General features: G+C 40.3%; 1 protein-coding gene across 2 annotated transcripts in view; it reads left to right on the top strand.

Annotated features, from left to right (window-relative positions):
• ELOVL6 (ELOVL fatty acid elongase 6) overlaps window positions 1-14,850 on the top strand; it is a 77,871-nt gene extending 63,021 nt beyond the window's left edge. For both annotated transcript variants that reach the window (XM_044428330.1, XM_044428332.1), the window contains 2 exons: window positions 4,282-4,433; window positions 11,046-14,850. In XM_044428330.1, coding sequence (XP_044284265.1) covers window positions 4,282-4,433; window positions 11,046-11,470 — 577 coding nt within the window. In that variant the 3' untranslated portion in view covers window positions 11,471-14,850. The remainder of the gene's footprint in view (window positions 1-4,281; window positions 4,434-11,045) is intronic.
• Window positions 14,851-25,076: the final 10,226 nt, after the last annotated feature.

Here is a 25,076-nt window from a genome sequence, read left to right as displayed (position 1 = left end):
TCAGGCGAGTGTATTAGCATTAGTCTTTTTAATTGGCTCTTGTCTGATCATGTTAGGGTACAGTCCAGTGGAGATCAGAGGACTGTGGGCATCCTCAGCAGATCAGGAGGGGCACGCAAGTGAAGGCTGTCTCCCTGGCTTCCCACTCTGCAAAGCAGCTGGACCTCTGGCTTCAGGTGTCTTGCTGCAGTGCTTCAGGCAGAGAGAGCAGGAAGTTAAAGCACCGGCTGGCTACCTCGTATCTTAGCAGTGCCCATCACCTTCCTCCCATTCCTGCCCCCAAAACCCCTCTTCTGAGGTCAGTCCTCCAATTTTGAAGAAGCAGCGGGCAAGGTTCTTTCTGGGTTAGCTGTGAAGGGGAGAGGGTGCACCAAGCATCGGTCACCCGTCGGAGACCAGAACTGTTTTCCAACCTCGGGAAAACAAGTGAATCCAAGGTCCAGATTTATGTATAGTCTTACTCTGGCTTTCAAAGCTTGTCCTGTTGTATTTCTGGCTACTTGGGCCATTTATCTGGGTTGTAATGCCTGCTTGTTTCTCTGATGTCCTTAGGGCTGCCTCCTGGCATAACACAGCCACCCACTCCTTCCATCCAGTCTTTACCAGCCATGTATTATGGTCACCCCATTCACTCTTGGCTATTCAGTTGCTCTTCAGTTCCCCACAGCCCGTCCTTCTATATCGGCATCCACCAGCCAGCAAGCTTTCTCCTTCTCTTCACAAGACAGATTCATTTCCTCTCTGTCAACTCTTAACTGTCAGCTGTCATTTTCCAACTGTGCTCTTCCACCTGCTCAAGAATCATGTGGCTAATGGGGCAGGCTAGAAAGTAAATAAATACATACACCTAGAGCTAATCAAAATTAAAATTACATTTTTTACACAAGCAGGCAAAGGGAAAAAAAGAATCTGCCTGACTTAAGCCCCATCTATATCTGTTCAGAGCAATCAGGTCTCCCCCTTTCGCTGGAATGTCCCCAAGCACCTACTGCTAAAACAGGCTTTCAGTGCAATAACTCAGTACGGCTCCAGCTCACACAGATGCCATATTTCTCTCACAGGCCACACTGAGTATTTATAGAACCCAACAGTAATATTTGTGACATTTCTTCACACCTAAAATAATTTTCAACATGTGAATAAATATATGCATCTCTCTTTATGCTAAAGTTTCTAATTGCTAGAATAATTGAATACCTTTCATCTCATAAGAATGTTGTGAGTATTCCAATGGACATTCTGCCTTTTTTATTACTCCTGGAATATCTGGATTAGCACAGTCATTCAGCCAATTCTGTTTAGAGCTTGGCTTTCCCACTGTGCTTCTCTCAGTAATATCACAAGACTGTGTCCCCAAAGAATTCATTAAGGGTTATTTAAATGTTACACCATGCTTATAAATTCCTCTTGGGACATTTTAATGTTCCTTAAATGGCTTCCTTAAATCCAGGGAGAGTTCTTCCCAGAAAGAGTTTAAACTACAAATTGAATATTGCTTCCATCCACAAACTGTCCAGTCTTGTTATTATGAATTTTATGGAACTTGCTTATGACCTTGAACAGACCTTGGCAAAAGAGGAAGCTTTGATTTGTGGAAGCTGGACTTGCACTCAGTAGCTGATTTGAAAAGATATGAATGATTCAGAGTAAGCACACTCCATCTTACATAACAAGACAAGATGAAACTCAAATATTGATGTATTTCTAGGGGTTTTTCAAGATCTATATAGGAAATGTTAAGGAGACAATATGTGCTGCAAAACTGTCCATATCATCTAAGTCTATGCAGATGTTCTAGCTATAGCATCTTAGACATTCCATCATCTGCTTTTTGTAACATCTTCCCAATTGGACATCTGGAGACCTCAAAAAGTTACATATTTTGATCTGGCTTATAAATTTATTATACTACACAACTAATATATTATACAGATTTTCATTTTTTTATGGCCAAATGTCTGCCTTTGTTTTTTATATTTTAGGAAAGCTGAACCTCAAAGACAGGGAGGAGGCAGATGAAATAAACATCCTGTTCTTAATCAGGTTCTTAATGTAGTTTGATAACAACTTAATTGACATCCTTTAAAAAACTTACATAATAAATGCTTACAAAGGATTTCTAGTATGAGTCTATAATTATTAATCTATATATTCAAAAGTTGTTCCAAATAAAAGCCTAACTACAGTTTCGGCTTGCAGAATAAATGCAGCTGTGCATTTCAAAAGCTGTGCCACACAGTCATCCAGATGAGATAGGCTAGCATGAATCTGTCTCTGTCCGGATAGGGATGTAATTGGTGCATTAGGCTTAGCCAATAAAAGATGCTCTGGTTCACCCCTGCCTCTAGTGACAGTGCTGAATCCAAGAGCATACACCAGCTATGACCTGATTCTTTAGGGGAAATGCAGTCTTCTCCAGAATAGGTTGAACCTCACTTAGCCAAGCAAGTTAACCAATCGGCAAGGGTACTGCTATCTCATCTGGACTCAGCCTTGGTTTATTGTCTCTCTTCAAGCCCATTTCTCTGATTCAGAACATACACAGTCTCACCTGGGTTTGATAAAATGAAGAGTGAGAGATGGTTTCATGTAGTGATTACATAGAGAATAGAGCCCTGTAGCTCTCCATAGCCCACCTGTCAAGGTGGAGAGCAATTATTCCCCCAGCACCACTTTTTGGAATCAGCCATGAAAGTAGGAGCAGAACCACTGCAATGCAGTGCCTCCAATCCAGGCAACTTGTCCAGAAGAATACTATGATGACAGTATCAACACCACCAAGAGTTCCAAGAGAATCAACAGGGTCAAGCTACCCATCTCCCTTTGTTGACAAAAGCAACTGCATATCCTTTTCAGTAGCAAAAAAGTACCAATCATTTTTAGTCCATTTTTAAGGTGCCTGCAGTTCCTGGGCTTTTGCATCTCTTCAAACAGCACTATCTTAAAATGGGCTTCAGTAGGCACGTTTCCTAGTGAAAATTGCTTGGGCTTCAGAATCTGGCTTGTGCAGTGTATTCCTCTGCCTCTCTACTCAGAAGTAAGACCCCTATGGTTCAAAGAACCTATTTGCAAGTGTGTATAAGGGTTACCTTCTTCAATGTGGTGTTATTTTAAAGGGATCAGTGAGTCTTGTTTGCTTTCTTATCCATTTATGTCCCAGCTTCCCTACAAGACAGATAGATGGGATCATCCAGGTTTTTGCTTCATGGTGTTTGTTGAATGAGATAGACTAGGTGGAGATAGACTAGGTGCCCAGGCTACCCAGTGAGCTGCATGGGTGAGCAAGGATTTGAGATCAGCTGTCTCAGGCCCAGTTCCAACCCTCTCTCTGCTGCACTGGTGTAATAGTGATTCAGGGGTGATCCCTGGCTTCTGCCAACTTCAACACCGCTTCTTAGGAAAGCAAAAAGCAAAATCACCCATCCTGCTTGTTTTACACAGTGTTCATTTTAGGACAAACACAATGGAGACCAGTTATTCAAGTAGCCACATTAGCAGGAACAAAAGAGCTTATTCTTCCCACATTGCCCTGGGGGAGATGGCCCCTTCTCAAAATATTAATTCTCTATTCACTATAGTGCTTCTTCCACATACTTTAGCACAGTTGCCACAATGTCTACATTGGTACTGAACTTAAGTGGGCAGCGTTTTTAAAAAGGGAAGGAATACTTGCATCTCCTTCTGACATTTTCCTGAGTTGGAGAATGGCAGAATTAAAATATACCAAAGTAATAAAAATAGTTGCAATCAAGCCATGATTTAAAAGTAAACAGACCAAATTCACCTGCTGAAAAGTTGAGGGCACAGTCCCATGCAATTTAGGCAGAAAACAAAGGCCTCCAACTCCAAGCACACGTGCCTTTACTGTAGGCATTTTTTCTGTCTAAACATTCATGGAATTGAATTCTAAGTCTCTTGAAAACTATGGCTTTTCTGTTAGTTGACTTATGGGGCTGTGACACCAATATCTGCCCTCAAAAGATGTGTAGCTCTCGCAATATCTAGCTTTCATATGTAAATACTGGAAAAATGAGATCTATACTCCATTTATCATAGCATCCTTTCTCTGTTAGATAAGGAGCTTCAGGGAATGCATAGACAACACTGAATGTTCCTCTTCCTTTTCACTTCCTTGAATGCAAAATTTAAAATAGCCAAGGGATGGGGCAAAGATCCTGACCATCTTTCCTAACAGCCACATCCCTGGCCCATATGAATGTTGGCTTTATTCATTCTGATGATAACTGACTGTTGTTTTCTTTTTCCTTTATTCTCATGAAGTATATTTGGTGCTGTTCGAACGGGTGCTTATATGGTGTACATTTTGATGACCAAAGGACTGAAGCAGTCAGTTTGTGATCAGAGTTTTTACAATGGACCTGTCAGCAAATTCTGGGCTTATGCATTTGTGCTAAGCAAAGCACCAGAACTAGGTGAGTGCCCTCTCTTTCTTCACCTTATGGAGTACATTTGAAGCAAACGAGCAAGGCTGTAAAAGGAGGTCACGAATGCTTTTTATATTTTGCAGTCAGTCAATACATAAATCAATCAGTATCCCCATCTTTCCCATATTTGTTGTCTCAAATTATTCTGTTCAACTAAGCTAAATTGTTAAAAGTGAACCAGAAAGGTAACAATCCAAACCTGTGAAGGATTATTTATGAAACCATGCTGTTTTCATTTGGATTATTAAGGCTTCTAGATGTTTTGCTGTTGCCGTTCCTTCTGCCAGGCTTCAGTTCTGCTCCTGAATGAGAAACTGGCATCTCAGCAACCACGCAAGGCCATTCACCAACTCAGTGAGTGGTCAGTGCAGCCACAAAATCTGACCTGTTGCTATAGTGCCTCTTCCCTTAGTTAAAGCCTCATGCAGCCCTTTGCAATGCTTCAGATGTTTCAGATGATTCCCAGCCAGCATGGTCAATGCTCAGGGATTATGCAAGCTGTAATCTAGAGTATTTGGCAGGCTCCAGGTTGTTATCTATTTGAAACAGTCCCCATCAGCATCTTGCAGGTGACCAACATACATCATTTTGATAACACCAACTGCAGATCTTGTATGGAAAAGTCAGCCTTGCAGATAGCCTGCTCCCACATGGAGCTTTACACCAGTGCTTTAAATTCTGGCCACGATGACTATTAGTTGGTGAAGCTCCTGTAACAAGGGAGTCCTGTGCTCCTCATAACTGACCACAGTCAGCAGGCTGCCCACAGCATCCTGAGCCAGCTGAAGCATCTGGATAATTTTTAAAGGCGGTCCATTTAGAATCCGTCAAAGTAATGCAGGTGGGATGCATCCAAGCCAGGCACAACCCTGGCCAGATCCAGTTGGGTGCAGACATGCTTCTAACCACCACCAAACCCTTGGCATCCAGGTTCAGCATTAAGTCAAGACGTATACCCAGACTCTATTCCCTTTAGTAAGAGTGGCAGTATCTGACAGCCTGATCCTGTGTTTGTTTATTTAGAAGTAAGTCTTTTCAGTTAGAACTAGTGGAGTGCACTTACATAGGTACTAATTAACTATGCTTTGTAGCACTTTCAGTGCTTATTCTTTCCATGACATGTCAAGCATTGAGCAAGGGGCTGGACTCGATGGCCTTACAGGCCCCTTCCACCTCTACTATTCTTTGGCTTGATGTAAACATTAACCTAATTCATCCTATGCCTGTGTCATGAAATAGCTTGTGGTATAGTCTAAAAGTTTCACATGGAAATAACAGTTATTTGCTCCATGCAAATGTCTGACCATATGTTGTAAATCTCCCAGGTAGCTTTGGCTATTGAGTGGTATAGGAATTAAATAAATACGTAAATAAATAAAATCTGCCCTAGCTAAGACATATTTCCATCTAAGCGGAAAAGAATTCTCAAGGCCTTTTATTTATCCCCATAAAAATAAAAATAAATACAGTAACACAAGATATGTACCGCCAGTATTTTTTTTTATTCTTATTCTTAATTTTTGCCTTGTGAATTAATGCTAATATCCTCTGAATACTTGGGAGTGCACTGGGTTATACACACATGGTCAAACATATATACTATACATGCACATGGTACAGGGCTGTAGAAGAGGAATACAGCTTCTTTACATGAATAGCAAAGTGCTTGTAAGCCAAACTCAACCCTTTTCAACTGTTTTTCTACAGTTTCATTCCCAACCATTTCAGAAAGCTTGTAATCAGCACCCCATCCGTTCTGCTGGTAATTTTCACATATTGGTTTGCTTATCCTGAGCCTCATTAGGTTGATTCTAATTGGATGTAGGTAACAGTGATCTGGCAGAATTTCCCGGGCTTGTTTCTTAGGAAACCTCACCAGGCTGCCAATTGTACAAAATAATGATGAATATTTAGAATATGTGATTTTCATGAATTGCTGATGTTCAGCAGAAGCCAAGAGGAAAAAATATAACTCCAGCCTTTATATGTCAAGAGTCTCTAACTTCCTACTGTTTGAAGTATGTGAAAACCTACTAAGATTTAGCTAAATTAGTCTGCAGTTGCTTATTGAAATGTGACTTAGCATTTCTGCTGCTAATGAAGCAGTTGGCTTGGCTGCTGATTTAGGTTACAATCCTAAGCACATGTACTTGGAAGTGATCCCCACTGGATTGGCTTACATATAAACATGTTGGGGATTGAGGTGTTAATAATGAAGGCACAGCTTGCATCCAGTCCTTTCCTGCTGGTTTTTATTTGAATTTTGAAGGATGTGCATGCAGAGAAATATATTTGGGGCCCAGAAACAGCCCTGGAGCTTTTCTTCTTCAAAAGCTCTGTTGCTTTAAATTGGTTGATATCTAAAAACAAGAAAATTATATTTAAAAAGAACATTAAGGGAAATTATGGAAAAGGGAAGGAGGGAAACAAGGAAGGGAAAAAAGAATTTTTGAACAGTAAGGAATAAGATGTATAGTTTCATAACTGATAAAGGTTTGGGGGATTGTGGGAGGGGGACTGTTAGGAAATATGTTGATTTACAATGTGTTGGGCCCAGATTTATCTTGGATCAACTCAGCTGATGAAAATGAATTTTCTCACACTCTCCTTCTCACAGTATTCCCTCCACCCCCTTGAAAATTCAACACAGAAAGTCAGGAGTTGGCAGGTATGGGGCAGAAGGATCTCCAAAATCAAGCAGAGGGACCTTCCACAGGCTGAACCCATTGTCTTGTAGAAGATAGATCCTGGATCCATTTTTATATAAAGCAACTTCCTCTCTGACTTAAATTTATTGGTTACAACCAAAAGAACTAGATTTCTTTGAAAAAGAGTTACCTGGTAATTTTTCAACCGCAGGGGAGAGTCAAAAGCCTTTTTGTGATGTGGCATATAAAAAAGTCAAATTCCCCTGTGGTTTTCTTGAAATTAAGCTACATTCTAGGTTCATTCCAGCCCTATTGCATTTGCAATGTGTTTATATTTCCATCTGCTTGCCAAACAGACAAAACTGTGTGTCCAATTCCAAAGTAACTTTTTGCTTGCTTGCTTGTTTAGCAGATACCTGCTCTAGTGAAAATGCAAATACCTATTTCCTGCATCACAGCTACGATACAGGAGTGCAGGCATTACCACATCAGTAGTCGCATATGATATCACTCCGTTGAGATATTTTTCATTTTGAAATAAATGTTTGCATCACAACTTATGGCCTTAGAAAGAATACCTGGAAGGCAACTTGTGAATTTTACATCATTCTATGTTACATTTTATTATTTATTTATATGTTTGTTAAACTTGTATTCCACACTAATTGTCCTGTGGGACGCTCTAGGTAGATTACAACATAACAGCATATTTACTTCAAATACGTTCCAGTATGAAAGCTGAGATTGTGCAATCTACAGAGTGTTGAAATTCATGAGACTAACTTCTAAGTAATGCATTCACAACTGAGGTGTGAAGCGATTTTTTTTCCTGTACACTCTTGCCAAAGGGACAAGTTGTTCAGATAGGAATTCGTATATTTGCTATCCCCAAAGCTGCAATCCTGAGATGCTATCCCTGGGGCAATGGGAGAGATCAGATCTTCCCCTCCCCACTATCAGATCTCCAGCCTTCAAGTATGAGACCTGATCTGGGATCCAAATTTCCAGGCCTACAGAATCCTTCTTCAGCTCTTCTTTCTCTGACATTGGAGCTCCAGTGTCAAAACAAGGAAAAAGAGGGCAGATCAGGAGGACAGCATGGGAAGAACAGATGAACCTCTGGGTATCTAGCATCCAAAGGTTCCTTAGGCCTTTGCCACACCACCATCATGGGCAAACATGTGGACCAATCTGAGAACAAAATGCTTTGATCAAAATACTGGTTTGGGAGTAAAGCACAGCCCCATGTGAGATGTTAGAGTGCTCTAAGTCTGGAATGCTCCTAGGATTATTCTACCCAGAGAATGAATGACTTTGGAACCTACTGCTGTGACTTAAATCTAATGACCCCAGTAACCATAGTATAATTAGACTTTGGATCAATATGCTTTTCTTTCCTCTATATTTAACTGCTATTTTGCTTGTGTGGGCACTGTATGAATATAAAGTTATGGGTGGCTCATCTGTCCATTTGGGCGATATTCAACCTCTTATGGGGGGTTGCACTCTCCCTAGAATCATAGAATGGTAGAGTTGGAAGGGGCCATGAAGGCCATCGAGTCCAACCCCCTGCTGTTGCAGGACACCAATTTACACCATCCCACTAAAGGACAAGGTTGGTAGTTTGGGGTGCTCCTGGATCCAGAGATGTCAACTGAGGCACAAGTGGATTCAGTGGCACGGAGGACCTATCATCAGCTTAAGCTTATGAACTACAGCCCTGTCTGGACAGAAAGAGCTCTGGTAACGTCCCGCCTGGATTACTTTAATGTGCTGTACATGGGTCTGCCTCTGAAAGTGGTCTGGGGAATTCAGCTGATTCAAAACAAGGCAGCGAGATTGTTCATGGGGACTGGGTTATGAAAACATACCATGCCAGTCCTCTTCCAGCTGCACTGGCTACCAGTTGAAGTCTAGGTCTGATTCAAAGGGCTAGTATTAATTCAGCTTAATCCAAAGCCCTAAAGCATTTGGGGCCAGGTTATCTGAAGGAATGCCTTTTCTTGCATGTTCCTACCCAGATCCCGAGGTCATATTTCTGTGAGTCAGTGTGGTGTAGTGGTTAAGGGTGTGTGAATAAGACTCAGCTGACCTGGGTTTTAGTCCCTGCTCAGGCATGGAGCCAACTGGGTGACTGTGGGCCAGTCACAGACTCGCAGCCCAGCCTACCTCACAGGGCTGTTGTTGTGGGGATAAGATTGAGTGCAGGAGGAGGACAATTATGTGAGCCACTTTAAGTTCATTGTAAGGAAAAAGGTGGGATATAAATCAAATAAATGAATATCTTTGGGGCTCTTTCTCTGGGAGCCCCCTCCCAAGGCAGTGAGGTGGGAGGCTACCAGTTGTGGCACCCCAGCTCCTGTTGTGGCACCCCAGCTATGGAATGAGCTCCCCAGAGAGTTACACAGGGTGCCTACTCTGTATTCTTTTCATCGCCAGTAACCCTCTTCCTATTTCCCCAGTATTTTAACAGCTACCTTTTTAACTTCAGTGTTTATACTGCATTTTAACCTGAACTTTTGCTCAACCTCTGTGCTGTTTCATTTGCAACTGCTGTGGTTTTATTGTCTTAATGTTTTTGGGGTTTTCTTTGTGTTTTTAACTTTTGCTAACTGCCCAGAGAGCCTTGGCTATTGGGCAGAATAAAAATCTAATTAATTAATTAAAAGTGTAGTAGAAAATGTCTTTAATGGAATGTTCCTTTAACAGTAGCAATAGGAATATAGGAAGCTACATTAGCTACCCTAACCCATTCATTCATCTAGTTCAGTACTGTTGACACAGATTGGTAGCAGCCCTTTGGGTTTTAAGCTCTGTGTCTGTGTGTGTGTTTCCCCCAACTCTGCCTGAAAATGACAGCACTTGCACTAGGGAACTTCTGTTTGCAAAGCATGCACTCCACCAAGTGAGTAATAAACCCTTCCTGTAACATACGCCATGCTCCATAGAAAGTTGACCTTGTTTTCATTTCACATAGACAGAAAAACAGCTCTAAGCTGTCACTGTGTTCTAAATCTCCTTCCAAAATTAAGTCTTATATCAATAGTGTATTGAACAGAAGTGGCCCAACTGTTGGTGGCTTTTGGCAGTATCACATAGGGATAAGCAATCTGTGACCCTCCAAGTACAGTTAATATCAGCAACAGCTACCACAGCCAATGGTCAGAGTTTTGTAGTTCAGAATCTTTGAACAGCAGAAGTTTGCCAAGCCCTGGTACAACATACCACAGGAGTCTCTATCATGGTGGCAATGCATGTCCGTGTGCCCATAGACAATCTCTCCTGGTGGTCCCCATGACCCTTGTTCTTCCAGATTTTTAATGCTTTTTTTAAAAGAAAAAATTGGAATCTGACATTGCAAAGTCAAGTACTCCCTCCAGTGCCATCTTTATTTGGGTTCAAAAGAGTGTCTCTGTGTTTTGGAGTTCAAACCCTGCCATTTCTTGTCCAGTTCCTGGACAAGACACGTTTTCCTGCATATCACCAATTTTTCTTCTTGGAAATTAGTATTCTGTGATCAGCCGTGCTCACAGGGGAAGCCATGTTATGAATGGACAAAACCCAAGGCCAGCCATTGTTTGAAAGTTCTCACAACAGTATCTCAAAATCTCAGATGTGTCCACTGGCCCCAGAAATGTTCCCACATCTTTAAAAACTGTGCCTAGCATAGCTGCACCTCTGTTATCCACGTCGCATTGGTGGGGCCTATTGCTGGTTCAACAGGAAGCCAACACTTCCTGCAATAACCCCAGAATGCTTTTATCTGAAATGGAACAATCAGTAGAGCTCACTCCTATGAAATCTGCTGAGCTGTTTCACTCTGGAAACAAGCATTTTAACTCCTACCCCAAGCATGAGCACTAGACTCTGTTGGTGCATTGTATGCTACACTTTGCCGTGTAACTCATAACTGTGTTTCAGTTCTGATATATTTTCTTATTTTATTCTCCAGGAGATACAATATTTATTATTCTTCGGAAACAGAAGCTCATCTTCCTCCACTGGTACCATCACATTACTGTACTGCTTTATTCTTGGTACTCCTACAAGGACATGGTGGCTGGCGGTGGCTGGTTTATGACCATGAACTATGGAGTGCATGCCGTCATGTACACTTACTATGCCTTGCGGGCTGCCGGCTTCAGAGTGTCACGCAAATTTGCCATGTTTATCACTTTGTCGCAGATCACGCAGATGTTCGTCGGCTGCATAATCAACTACCTGGTCTTCGCCTGGATGCAACAAGGCCAGTGCCACTCACACGTTTCAAACGTAGTTTGGTGTTCTCTCATGTACCTCAGCTACTTTGTGCTCTTCTGCCATTTCTTCTTTGAGGCCTACATTGGCAAAACCAGAAAAGCAAGGAAGGCCGATTAAAGCTAGAAACAAGACAGAAGCCACTGCTCAGGTCATCCACCAAACAACAAACACAAAGAAACATAAATGGCACAAGGAAATATTTATCTATGGTGCAACTAAAACTTAGCAGCTAAGGGACAGCTAGGTTTGTTCAAACCAGTAAGTTTATGATCCTGTCATGGTGAGGACTCACTGAACGATCTTGCATCTCAAAACGCTGCTGCCAGGCATCTGCCTTCTTGCACCTGTTTGCTCTTAAACACAAATTTAAAAAAGAAGGAAAGAAAAGCAAAAGAGGATAACCATTTTGCAGAATAAAATATTATAATGCATTGTTTCCCTGAGCATAAATTACTTTTATTTTAAAAAACAAACAAAACACATAAATACTTAATTATTTATATGTACTTTCTAACCTTTTCTTTTCAATACAAAACTTGAACAAAAGGTAAGCAGAAGAGACAGCCAGTCAGTGTTAGCCGAGCATTTGAAGCTGCCTTGTACTGTCAGAGCACTGATCCATTTAGCCCTATATTGTCTACTCTGACTGGCAGCAACTCTCCAAGGTCTTAGGCAAATGCCTTGCATCCTGAGATGGCTTTTTCAACTGGAGATTCCAGGGATTAAACTGGAAACTTCCATATGCAAAGCATCTGCTCTCCCACTGAGTGATGACCCCTCCAAATACTACCAGTATTTTTTCCCTAAGTGACGATCTTTCTCCTCAAAAGGGTTAAACCCTAAAACCCCAGGTGTGAAATTTGAAGGTTAATCAGGAGTGTCTGTTAGAGCCAGCCATTCTAATCTCCACTGAAGTAATCTAAATGGAGAATAATTGGTTTATTTTGTTCTGTACTGTGTACTATGCTGTGAGAAGATCTGCCATGTGAACTAAAGTTTTGCACTGAGATCTTGAATTAAGTAAGTATTGTCAAGATGTATATATCAGAGAGAGTTTGTTCAAGTGCATTTTCAGATCAAAAGCAAGGCATAAAAGAAAGCAGTTCAATATACAGTCAGTTAGTCTTAGCTATGTTTGCTTGGGGCTATTAATAAAGGAGATCAGATGGGGTGTTACAAAATATACATTGTTATAGAGCAGGCCAGTTCTCAGAAATGCTCTGCAGCTGCGGCATTGTGCAGGTGTTAGAGTTTAATGATCACTGTTTTTCTCAAGGCCAGAATAGTATACTGCTTCAATTGCACAGGATGTCTTTAAGTATTATTGTAATGGGTTCATTGAGATGGAATATATCATCCACTTCACTTTTCCAAAGTCTTTTCTATGAGCTAGGTAGTTCTAGTTAAAATCTCTTTGAGAAGCTGAATGGTTTCTGATATGTTTTTTTTTTTTTTCTGCATATGTCCCCATGAACTGTTCCAAGCACCACCTTGTGAAAGCAAAATGCTACAATTGGGCTGGTCTTTGGAACAAGAGCTGGTGTGCAGGAGTGTCATGCTTGTGGTGGCATCCCTTTTTCCTCCCTTCTATGTCCATGGACGGCTCCAGTTCATGACCAACCAATAAGTCTGTGTCCTGAAGAGCAGAATCCTATGCACGGCTGCCTGGGAGCTGTGGGAGCAGCAGGGTTTATTTCTGTGTAAACCTGCATAGGATTGTGCCCTACGTGTACTTGTGATTGATTACTGTATCCTATCATACATCCCAAATGGAGATGGTTTGCAGTGATACATGCAAAATGTCTGGTTCTGCCTCTAGTAAATGACTCCAAGTAACCATGATTGAGGAGATGAGGCAGACAGAAGGAAGGAACCAGTGGCTGCCCGAAGCACAGCACGGCCCTGAAGTGATAGCATTTAAGTGCAATTGGAGTGAAAGGTGCAAAGACAAACCAATTTTAATATCTTTAGAAAGGTTTTGTTAGTGTTGGATAGGAGCTTCAGGAAAAGAAACAAAAACCTGTGTGGTATGGGACATATTTTATATTTTTATGAACTTTGAAGAATAGATATTTGCAACCTTAATAGCATTCTGCAGGACTATATGTGACTTTAGGTAACACTGTGCTTCTGCATTTGCTTTTCAAGCAAGGCAAAGATGTTTATAAGTGCCCTCCTCTGGTCACTGGAAGATACTACAATAAAAGGCATGTTTGGCATCATCATACTGGAAGTTTTAAAAGGGGGAAAGCCTGAATGGAATCATTGTGCTGCAATGAACTAACTCTAATGTCCAGAGAGAACCATCCTTACTTTCAAAACATAATGTGTAGGAAAATATATTGTAGCATCCTTAACTGTTAAAGAAGAAAACAGAAAAAAGACATCTGGTTCTTTGATCAGCTGCAGATACACATATTGCAGATACAAAATACTTCACTCTGAAGCTCAGAGAATTAGCTGAAAAGAGCCATATTTTCTACAAGGAAAAGTAGAGTGTATTATCTGTAAGATTTCAGTCCTTACAAAGCCAAATAAAATGTATAAGCATTCCTAGTACTTCAAAGAATAAGTATGTAAACTTGATGTTATAACTGTGTTAACATAGTATTCTCAATTGTATCAGTTTGGTAGCTTAAACAATTAGAAGAACTAGAGGAACCAATTAAGAACTGCTATTCTACTTAGAAAATCATACATGTCTATAACATACACCCATAGCACAGTAGGTGAGTTGTCCAAAAAAAATTTAAGTTGGAAGGCAGAATCACTTTTACTTTTCTGGCTACTGCAAAATATTGTCAAGTTTCTTGCTTTAATCTGAAACTGTACAATGCAAAGTATTATTTTTCTCTCCTTATTTTAGCTTCATCTGTGCTGTCTGCCATTCAAGGCACAGAGCTGATGTAATATCCTGTTAGACATAACAAGGGCTTTTAGTGTTTCACTGTGTGCAGAAAAAATGCTACATTCTGTATTACGTGAATAGTGTTTTTAAGAAAAGAAAAAAGAAAAACTCTCTGAGGCTGAAACATAACTGTGAAAATAGGGGGGGGGGAGTTTATATCTGTGTCATTTAAGTTATTGATGTTCTGACATTGTTATCCAGTACAAGAAGAACAGTAAAATGTTATATTCAATAGAACATATTACTTGATCTTAAATTATAGGACTCCTGTATCAATGAAAATATCAATTAAAATGTAGACAATGTTATTTTACAGCTTTGAAAGTAAATTATATTCCACAATAAGCCTTTATAAAAACAAATAAGACTCCTGCTTAAATATTATTGTTCCAATCTGCAATCTGAAGCAAACAAAAATCAGTGTTTATAGAAATAGAAAATTATTGGAAAATCGTAAGCAACTCCAAATTTTGCATTAATTTCTGTGTCTGACATTTCTCTTTACTTGTGTGTAGACTGACCTCCCAGATCATCTTTCTCTCTCCAAAAATCAGTCTTGAAATAAATGAAAAGGCATTTTACAAGGAAAGCTAAGAGAAGTGTTATAATTTCTTTTTTCTAAATCAAAAAATCAAAGAAATGAACTACACTGATCAGAGGATAACCTGAGACATCAGTCTTCCATATATATATGGAATTATATACTTCTGAATGAACATTTATAAAATTCCACTCTTGATTTAAAACTGCTTTTCTCATATTTTTCTTTTGCATCACTAGCACTGACAAGTAACACTTCAGAAACCCAAATTTGCTGTCAATATCATTTCTAAAACTGTTCTAAAATGCCATTCTATGCATATTTACCCAGAAGTAAGCCTTACTGAGTTCAGTGGGATTTTAGCGTAAAGATTGCAGCCCAATTCCTCTTTTTTATCGATTTATTAATATAAAGGAACATTGGCAATTGCAAAACTAGTAACAATAACTGGCATGATTCAGCCCAAGGGGAGCATTTCCATATCCAATTAATATAACAATTTCTGTAGGAGTTAACTTACCCATGGAAGCCAATGGACCTTAAAAGTACTTAACGTAAGCTGGAAGGTGTCCATTTCCTACATATATAGTATTTTCAGACATATCATTTTTTCTCAAAATATGTAAAACAACCTCTCCTTGATTGCTTGTTGCTATCAAGTTCAGTGTGATTAGTAATTTGTAAGTGAGTTTGGGTTATGGTTACCCAAATACTCCAAATATTCTTTCCTTATTGAAGAGGCTTTTGGAAACTAGACCCGAGTGCAGCTCCATAAGGGGTAAAAGTAACTGCCTATTAAACAGAACTTACTTTATCATCATCACTGAGACACCACATGCACAAACACACACCCCTTAAAAATATATGCACACTTTATCAAAACATAGAAACAGAGCAAGTCAGAAGGGGTCTCCCGGACCATCTAGCCTGACCCCCGGCTCCAGCCAGCTCCACTCATGCTATGCCCACCATGTGCACGTCCAGCCTGTCCTTGAACAGCCTCACCCATGGTGCTTAACCACCTCCCATGGAAGCCCATTCCCTAGGGGTCCTAACCACCAGGAAGTGCTTCCTGGCATCCACCTTGCATCTTGGTTCCCTGAACCTTGCTCCATTGGAACATATCCTGCCCTCTACCACAGGAGAAAAAGGGTCACAACCCACCTCTGCGTGACACCCTCTCACATACCTGTATGTCACTAACAGGTCCACTCTGAGTCTCCTCAAGGCTGAAAAGACTCGGTTCCTTTGGTCTCCCCTCCTATGGCTTACCCAGCAAACCAGCCACAATCCTTGTGGCCCTTCTTAAAACACGTACCACCGCATCAGGTATAGCATATGGTGATAGTTTATGATCACATGTTTTCAACAAAGCTATTTTTCTTAGAGTATCCATTACATTAAGGCTTTCCCACCCCTCCTACACACACACATACACACAAACCTCACAAAGAAAAGGTCCATGTGTGCATGCAATATAATACATTTGCGGAACTCAGGTTGGGCAGCAAGGTAATGATTTGCCTAATGCAAAAACCACATTGCACATATTGATTTCACAGCGTTTAACCATGCCTAGCAGTTGGACTTAGGCTCTTGCTTTTACCAAGACGTGAAAGGAGTCCAGGTGGTACCAGGAGCTTGGCTTGTACTGTGTGTTTAAAAGAAATACATTTTTTTAAAAATATTTTGCTACAGTGACCTGCATGTGCTTCTAGAATTAATAGTATGGCAGGTAGTGAAACAATGCTTTAGTGACATGCTGTTTTGTGTAGTATGGAGTGAATAATTTGTAAATCTGACTGTGCAACCCTATGTGTAAGGCCCACTAAATTGAATGTGGCTTCCTCCCAAGAGGTGGCTAATTAGGACTGCACTCAGAAAAACAGTTCAAACTTCTACCTCGGGATACATGGGCCAAATCACCCACATATGCATGCCTCAGTCCTCTGGAAATCTATGTTGATTATTCATAGAATTGAATTCCAATTATCCATCTACTTTAGAATTATTTGAAAGAAATGTCATAGATTTGGAACACACAAAATCTTCCTCAGGCTTCTGCATCAGTTCAAAATCAGGACATATAACTCAGCCTTTTGGACTTGAACTCCCATCAGCACCAGCCTGGATTCCCAATGCTTAAGAGCACTGGGACTTCCAGTTCAAGATATCGGGAAAGCACCAGGTAGGGTAAAGCTGATGTAACTCAAGTCAAGAAAGATAAAAATTCTCCTTTTTTTTTCAAAAGGATTTATATCTTAAAATATTATGAGACTAGTATGGGTGATTTCTTAATCAAAAGCTTCATAGAAAGCCTACTGAAAATAATAACAAGACCTGATTCAAGTAAAATTCTATGAAATGATAATTGACTTAAAGTCATTATTAACAGTTCTTGGATTGTATTTGTCAATGATACAGCCCCTGGAATTTTTCTGTCTTTTGTCAGTAAGGCCCAGTTGAATGAGCACCTTATCAAATATAAATGAAACATGGAGCCCAGTGTTATGTTTAAAGGGTTCTTAACTGATGCACCATTACCTATAGATGCATCACCTGTGTATCAGTGATATATGATCACACTAGTTGCACTAAGAGAAATAACAGATCTTGTTAAATCCATTTGATTATTATTATTTTTTAAATTTAAAGTCTGTCCTAATAGTCCTGCAGAACAATTCTATCAGTGTTTCGCAGATTAGTTCTATTTGCTTATTGATGGGAAAGATTATTGGTTCCTTCCAATTTCCTGAACTTGTGTTCATGCACACTTGCAAAACTGGGAACCTCCAAAAATGCATAGATTCCTTGTCCACAAACACACATTTTCACTTTAGCCTACAAGGGAAAAGCACATTTTGGCCAGCTTTTCTTGATTTTTCCTCCAAGTTTGCATTAAATTCTTGGGTGGGGGGACCCCTAATCCTCAAGTCCATAGAAGCCATATGACTTGGGAAAAGCTGCTGCAGAATTCATGAGTTGGATTCATAAAAATTCAAACATCTGCCTCTCTTGTAAACTGTCCAGAGAACTTCATCTATTGGGTGGTATAGAAATAAAAAAATTATAATGATTCTCCAACATCCCTAGTTGCACTAGTGGGTAAAAGCCATGTACATGAGAGTAAGCATATAGGTTTGTATCTGTGACAGTGGGTTTCACAGGTAATTTCTGTACAAGTTAGAGCTGAGTGTACATACAGCATCTCACATAAAGTAAGGCCAGGGAAAAAATCCTAAGTTGTCCTCATGTCCATCAAATCAAAAATGCAGACCCTCAAGACAAACTAGGGCTCATGCATACTGAACTTAAAAAAAGATTTTTCTCTTAGAAGTGAGCCTTGCAGCAAAATGTTGCAGTATGGAGCCAGCCATGACCTTCCCCAGAGTATTCCTTCAATTCCCACCCTATCTGGATTCCACCCTCCCTTCCCAGTGCTGGCCCTTGGAAGGCAAGACGCTCTCAGGGGAAGACAAGAGACTTGCTATGGGCTCCCTCCCTCAGTGAGTCTGTCACCAGTTGCTCTTGCACCTCTCCCTCTCCCTTAGCATTGTCACCAGTTGCCTGCCTGTCAGGAGAGAGCCAGGGAGCAAGGAGGCAGAGGCCTCTACGGCTTGGCTCTGCACCACCACCGTTCTCTGGGATACAGCAGAGACAAGGGTGCAAGGAGGTGGTGATGGTGAAAGGAAGGAGGATGTCTAAGGGACTCTTGGCAGTGTTCCCTTCTGGGACGTTGGCCCCAAACAGGCACCCAAGCATTCCTGACCTTTATGCCAGCTCCGCCCAATCCCCATGTGCTCATGACGGTGTTTTGTTTTTTTTGAAGCTTTTTGAAAAAGTAGTTCTGCAACCTGTGGCGTTCCACAAGGGTTCCAATGCCCCTCGTCCATGGATGGTGCAGTTTTGGCCTACACAAGGATTCACATTTAGAGAATGTGTTTGCAATTTGTATATATGAAGGCAGTGCAACTTTTGACCTTCCAAATATTTTGGCCTACATGGCCAGTGGTGAGGGATGATGGGACTTGTAGGCCAAAGATCTGGAAGCTACAAGTTCTCTACTACAGTTCATAGCATAACAGTTGTATGCTACTACTTGCTACTAGTTGTATGCTACTAAATCTCATTGGCTTAATAGGTTTTGAAGGAGTTTGGCCCCTTTTCGACCATGAGAAAGATCACTTCTACTTGTTGACATCATGCCCTCTAATATAAATGCATCTCAAAGTATAATTAATGAATTTAGCAAGAAAAAGCCATTAAATTACCATATATACATTCAATTCAGTTTTTCCCTGTTAACAAACTATAGTTTAGGGTCAAGGGAAGACTGAAGGCATGAGTCCCATTTTTTAATTAGTTGTAGTATTTTTACTAAAACACAGAACTTGCATAGTCACATAGGAGGAGGGCTGTGTGAGCAATATTAATACAAGGGGCATGTCAGTGAGAAACACAGGAGCCTTTCCTAGTGCTTCTACCTGAGACCTCCCTCACCAGAGTGTCTCTCCCTGAACACTTCCTGAGATCAAAGGTCAGCTCCGTGCTCAGGAAGAGGACAGTACATGGTAGCAACATAAAGCCGCTGACTTAGCTTACTCCACTGCACGGTTAAACTGGGACAGTTCTATGTCTAAGCATGGAGAACCATGGCCATCACATTTCAGTTGACTCTTACAGAACTCTAGCATATACTGAACTCAGGCATCCAAGTCTGCTTCTCTACAGCTCAGACAAGATCCATGGGAACCCAAGTGACCTGATCCAAGGTCATATTATTTTTCCATGTAGTTTAGTACTGTTTTTCTTTTTCAAAAGCACACACTTCTACTCCATTGTTAAAAGCATGAAAATGCATATTTTACAATGGAATTTCAAAGTGTGCATTGTTAAAAGTGTGCATTTTTCAAACACAAACATAATCACAAACAATTTACAAACATTTATTGCCCACCCCATCCCCCAAAACCCCATTCCAGCTCATGTTCAAACATGAAATTGTGGATAGGACATGTTTGCATACTTTGTGAACAGAAATTAAATTCTCATATAATCTTTGGGATCAATGACTGAGCAGCGTTTGAGATCCCTAGGATTCTCTGCACATTGTCCTGTGCCTAATTCCTGATCATATTTGTGATTACACAAAAGAGAAAACTGAGCAATCCAAACAGGGATCAGTGTAAAATCTGTGCAAAATTAAGCAAAGAAAGTTGCACAGATCAAATGCAAGTACCTGTCTAGCAATTTCTGAACATTTTTTAGTGGTCTTGTATTCACACTAGTGATCAATCTGGGGCTTCCAAAAGGGCCTGCCTGTATGCTTTATGAGCAAATATGAAGTTATTATAATCCCTGTTACTAACGAATAGCCAGTCTCTCTGCATGTGAATGTCCTATAAATTTCCTACATTTCTTCTGGACAAGCTGTCGCATGTGCTTCGGCAGATGTTCCAAGCCATAGGCAACAAGAGTCTTGATCAATCATCAGTGCCTGCCAGCCAGCCAGCCCCCTGCCCACCATTCCAGCCATTCCCACATTGAGCGGAAGAAGCTGAAGGAATACTGTATCCATATTCGACCTTACGAGTTACAGCCCTCACCATTGGGAACCTCCAGCCCATTCACCTTTGCACATCTGAACACCTGCATAGCACTATGAGAAGAGAGGCTGGTCACATCCTAGAGAATGTTCAGAGATGGTTTTCTAGAGCATGAGACATGTTAGATCCTCTTTCGTTTGCCAATTCAATTAGAAATATTTTTCCAATTATATGTAGAGCTAGGAAGAAACAGTGATTCAATCAACAATTCACAGAATTGACCCACTCATATATGGAGAAACAGTTTAGTGAAACGATTCCCACAAACATACTCTTTGTTTCACTTATTCCTCACAGGATTGTTGTTAGAACAAAACTGAGAGGAGGAAGAGCATGGGAGTTGCCTTGAGGGCCTCAGTGGAAAAAAGGGCCAGATATGAATGCAATAATAAAAAATAAATTATTTAGTGCATTTACTTGGGTATCGGTTCCACTGAACTTAACGGGGCTTATTTCTCATTAGGCATGCCAAGGAGTAGAATGTTATTCTCTAATTTCCCTCTTCCCACCAAAACTAATGTTCCATAGGAGGTTTTTTTTTGGAATACAACATCTCTTTTTTATGAGACATTTACTTTGCTGGGAATTCAATGCCTCACAAAAATATTTTTTTTAATGCAAGTGTGATGGCTTTGGAAATCATTTTCATTCTGAACCAGGCCTAGCAAAAAAAGGCGTATCGTAGCAATCAGATCACAACAAAAACATGGGTGCTATGGACTGTACTTTGAATGCCACCCTTTTTAAACAATTAGGCATAGCCCCCAACTCAGCTATATTGTCAATATGTCAATTCCAATGTTTGTTTGTTTTGCTTGATGGTAGCTCCAAACTATCAAGGGCTATTGGTTTCCACAGATGCCACTGATGGGACTGTACCTAAATGCTAAAACGCAACACAGTTCTCACTGGTACGCTTCTAACATGAAGGCTGTGCCTGGTGGAAATGGGAAAGTATGTCAGGACCATAAGTCAACAGGTGGCAAAGCAAAAGCAGAACTGTATCTCAGAAGCTGGTTATGGAAGGATTCAGATGCATACAAATCCCATCCAATGATGTAGCAGTTTCTAGTACTGTCTGAGTTGCAGTATTAAAAAAATACAATAGTTACAAGAAGCTTTGTGCTTCAAAAGCTCAAAACAGCAGGCCAATAATATAAATACCCTATTAATTATTCTTTGTTTTCAAATTTCAGAACAGTTACATCATTCTCAATTTTTTACAGGTAGTGAGTCGGTTTTTTAGGTCCTTTATCTGGTAGACCAAAATAGTCCACACATTCTGTATATGCTTGATTGTATTCTCAGAGCAGGAATGTGTTTGTTTCTGTGCTGGACTTTCCTAACAAAGCACCCACCCTCTAGAAGACTCAAACTAAAACTCCTATTATTTGCACTAAGCATTCCCACTGTCCATGCCATCTGGGCATGGTGGGCATTGTAGTCCAACACTTCTAAAGGATGCCAGGTTTAGGAACCAAGTAATCCTACAGCAAGGAATACTGTACCAACCTGGCCAAATCAAAACCAGCCATTCCAGCTCAAGTATTTGCAAAGGGTAAAATCTTTGGTAATCCTTTGGGACAGCTTGAATTATTGTAGTGTAAATAATCATTTGCACCAAAGCAACTAAATTTATCCTGGCCAAGGGGGATATACCACGACCTTCCCACCTGCCTGTCTATTATATGATCTTTGCTGCTTCCCAGTTTTTTGGATCAGTCAGTTAAGGTGGTGTCTAGACCAACACAGGTCTGCTAATTATTGCATGGGAACTTAAGCTAAGCCTAGCTTCAGCTTATCATTTTCTTGGACTGAGCTATTAGACCAGTCCTTCTCATTCTAGTATTTACCAAATGTCTTAGACTGCACTTTCCATAAGTCCCAGTCAACATTTGTTGGTTAGTTTCTCAAACAGGGTGGATGTTTTGAATTCCAGATAAAATATAGCAAGTATTTGTAACCAACACCAATTTACATATGCACATTTTATGCAAGATGATGTCCTCTTTTGTCTTCTTTTTTGATGATGCGGTTCCTCTTGTTTGGCAATGTGTAAGTAGCTCCTTTTACACTGTTGGTCCCTGACATCAGCCCTGCCTGAAGCTATGGGATTGTGGAGTATGGGAATGCAGGTAAATAGGATTTTGACAGCCATAGAACTATGGGAGGGAGGATGCTGAGCACTCATGCCTTGTTTGTGGGTTTTCCATGAGCATTGTGTGAACAGAGTGCTGGACCGTTAGTGGACTAGATGGCAAGGTCTGATCTGGCAAGGTTCTTCTCATGTTCATGCTGCTGGGAATTATGGAAGTTGTAGTCCAACACATCTGGCAGGTAACAGGTAAAAAAGGCTGGTTAGATCATCAGCCTTTGCAATAGGTCAGCAGCCAATTTAAGTAATTTCTTCAGTGTTTCATTTCTTCTAGAATGCCTCTCTAGATGTGCCATTGATAACATGCAATTCTTGCCATGCCCTACATGTTTCCAGAACCGAATAGCAACACACAAGCCTTCCTGTTCTTGCTTATTTGTCTGCTGTCTCCAAAGCTATTTGGTGCTTTAGGTCCTTCAGTGTCTTAGAGCTTGAGCTAGATGTACTTTCAGATTCAAATAATTCCGTTTTTATACATACATACATACATACATACGTGTGTGTGTGTGTGTGTGTGTGTGTGAGGTTACTACTAGAAATAGCTTTATTTTACCATTTTCAAATATTGGTATTTCACTGCACAAAAGGATTTATTTTATTTTATTTTGGTATATGAATATTCTAAATAAAATGTTAATTTTTGGTTTAAAATAATGTACAGTTCTGTGTCTTTTCTTAGATGTGCAATGCAGCTGGTTGTTCTAAGTAAAACATTTGGGGAGAGTGGAAAACATGCTGCTCTCTTGTAGAGATGATCTACAGAAACCGACAGAGCAATGTTTGCAAGAGTACCTTCTAACGCTAATATAGATCTCATTGGGTTAAATGTAGACTAACAAAATGCTTGTGGGCCCTTACATTGATGCTAACTTTCTGAATTTCCAGTCTGTTTATTTCCATCCTGTTTCTTGGTTTCACTTGTTTCTTCTTTCTCACGGAAAGAAAGTACCACAAAAGATAACAATAGCACCCCACATTCACAAATTTATAAATACGAATGATGATAAATCAAAATACATTACCTATGTGGATGGGTGGAGGTAAGAGTGTTGGGCAACAGTCCCTCAGTCTGCCTCTTGCCACTGTCCTTCTCTTGCCCTCTTCCCCTGGGTCCAGTCAGAACCTTCTTCAGAGGTAAGTGAAAGGGAAGCTGCTGCTGCCGGTGTGTTTGGCAGGGCAAGCACAGTGTGCGCACAGTGACAGCAAGGAGGCACAGACAAGACCAGGCTCGGTGTGGGTGAGCACTGGGCTTCTTACTGGTGTGTGAGCCTCAGAAAATTCTGAATGCTGCATAAGGTGGCCAGATGTCCTACATTACAAAGGTCAGCCTCTGTCTGAGGATGGACCCAGTAGCCTGAAGTGCCTGATCCTGTCTAATCTTGGAAGCTAAGCAAGGTCCGGCCTGGGCAGAAGTGGGATGGGTGACTTGAGTGTATAATTCTATGATTATTGCTGTCAACTGCCTAGAGAGCTTTGGCTATGGGCAGTATAAAAATGTAATAATAATAATAATAATAATAATAATAATAATAATAATAATAACCCTAAGAGGGAGAGTAGAGTTGAAGTTGTGCACCCACAGCAACCTGAGCAAGCATGAAGATCACCTGGTCAGTTTTCTGCACTATGGTGAGACATCTTGAACTTCTATAAAAACTATAGTGATAATTCCAAATGTCCAATCATATATATTTATAATTTACACAAGCAAGTATTTTGCATATTGGTACCCTCTTTTTTATGAGGCACTTCCTCTTGCTTGACAGTGCGTAAGTTGCCGTTCTTCACGGCTGCTCCCTGACACCAGCCCTCGTTTAATAGTGCTGTGGGTGTGGAGTTGCAGGATATAGGAATGTGGAGAAATGAGTTTTTAGCAGCCATGATATGAATACTGAAACTGTGAAGCTTCGCTTTCTTGAAAAAACAAATCCAGAGATCTCTTGGTTGCTATCATATGAGACTTAATCCTAATCATGCATTCATACAATTTGGTTCAATTTTAAGTAGCTTCTGACACAGAGAAAGGAGTGTCCACTTACAATGGTATCAGTTAGCATAAAAACACACAACCTATTAAGTTTAATTTATTGCTTGGAAATATCCCATTACATATAATCAGTAAATTGTTATATTTATGCATGCTCAGAAGTATTGACTAAGTTCAAATGTTGCATATAACAGTAAACTGATCCTGACAGCCCCTTAAGAATTGCATGTTCCTCCAGATCATCCAAATTGCTCACTTTTCCTTTCACTGAAAAAGATATGTGATCCTGGAAGAGAAGTTCAAACATGCACCTATGCTCTGTTAATGTTTTATAAGCTTTTTGTTGTTTTATTAACATATTACAAGCACACTGAAAATATGAAATAATTAAGGCTGATCACAACATTGCAATTTAATCTAAATGTATCCATATACTATTTGACACAGTATGTCATAAATAACATTTATCGATGGCTTCCATTTGCTTGTAATGATTTTTTGCCTATCCATGAAAATTCTATTGAGT

This window comes from Varanus komodoensis, unplaced genomic scaffold (genome assembly GCF_004798865.1).
Source record: "Varanus komodoensis strain SLA01 unplaced genomic scaffold, ASM479886v1 scaffold2, whole genome shotgun sequence".
Lineage (NCBI taxonomy): Eukaryota > Metazoa > Chordata > Lepidosauria > Squamata > Varanidae > Varanus > Varanus komodoensis.
The sequence above is the reverse complement of the archived record's forward strand: the minus strand, read 5'-3'. Positions and strand labels throughout refer to the sequence as shown.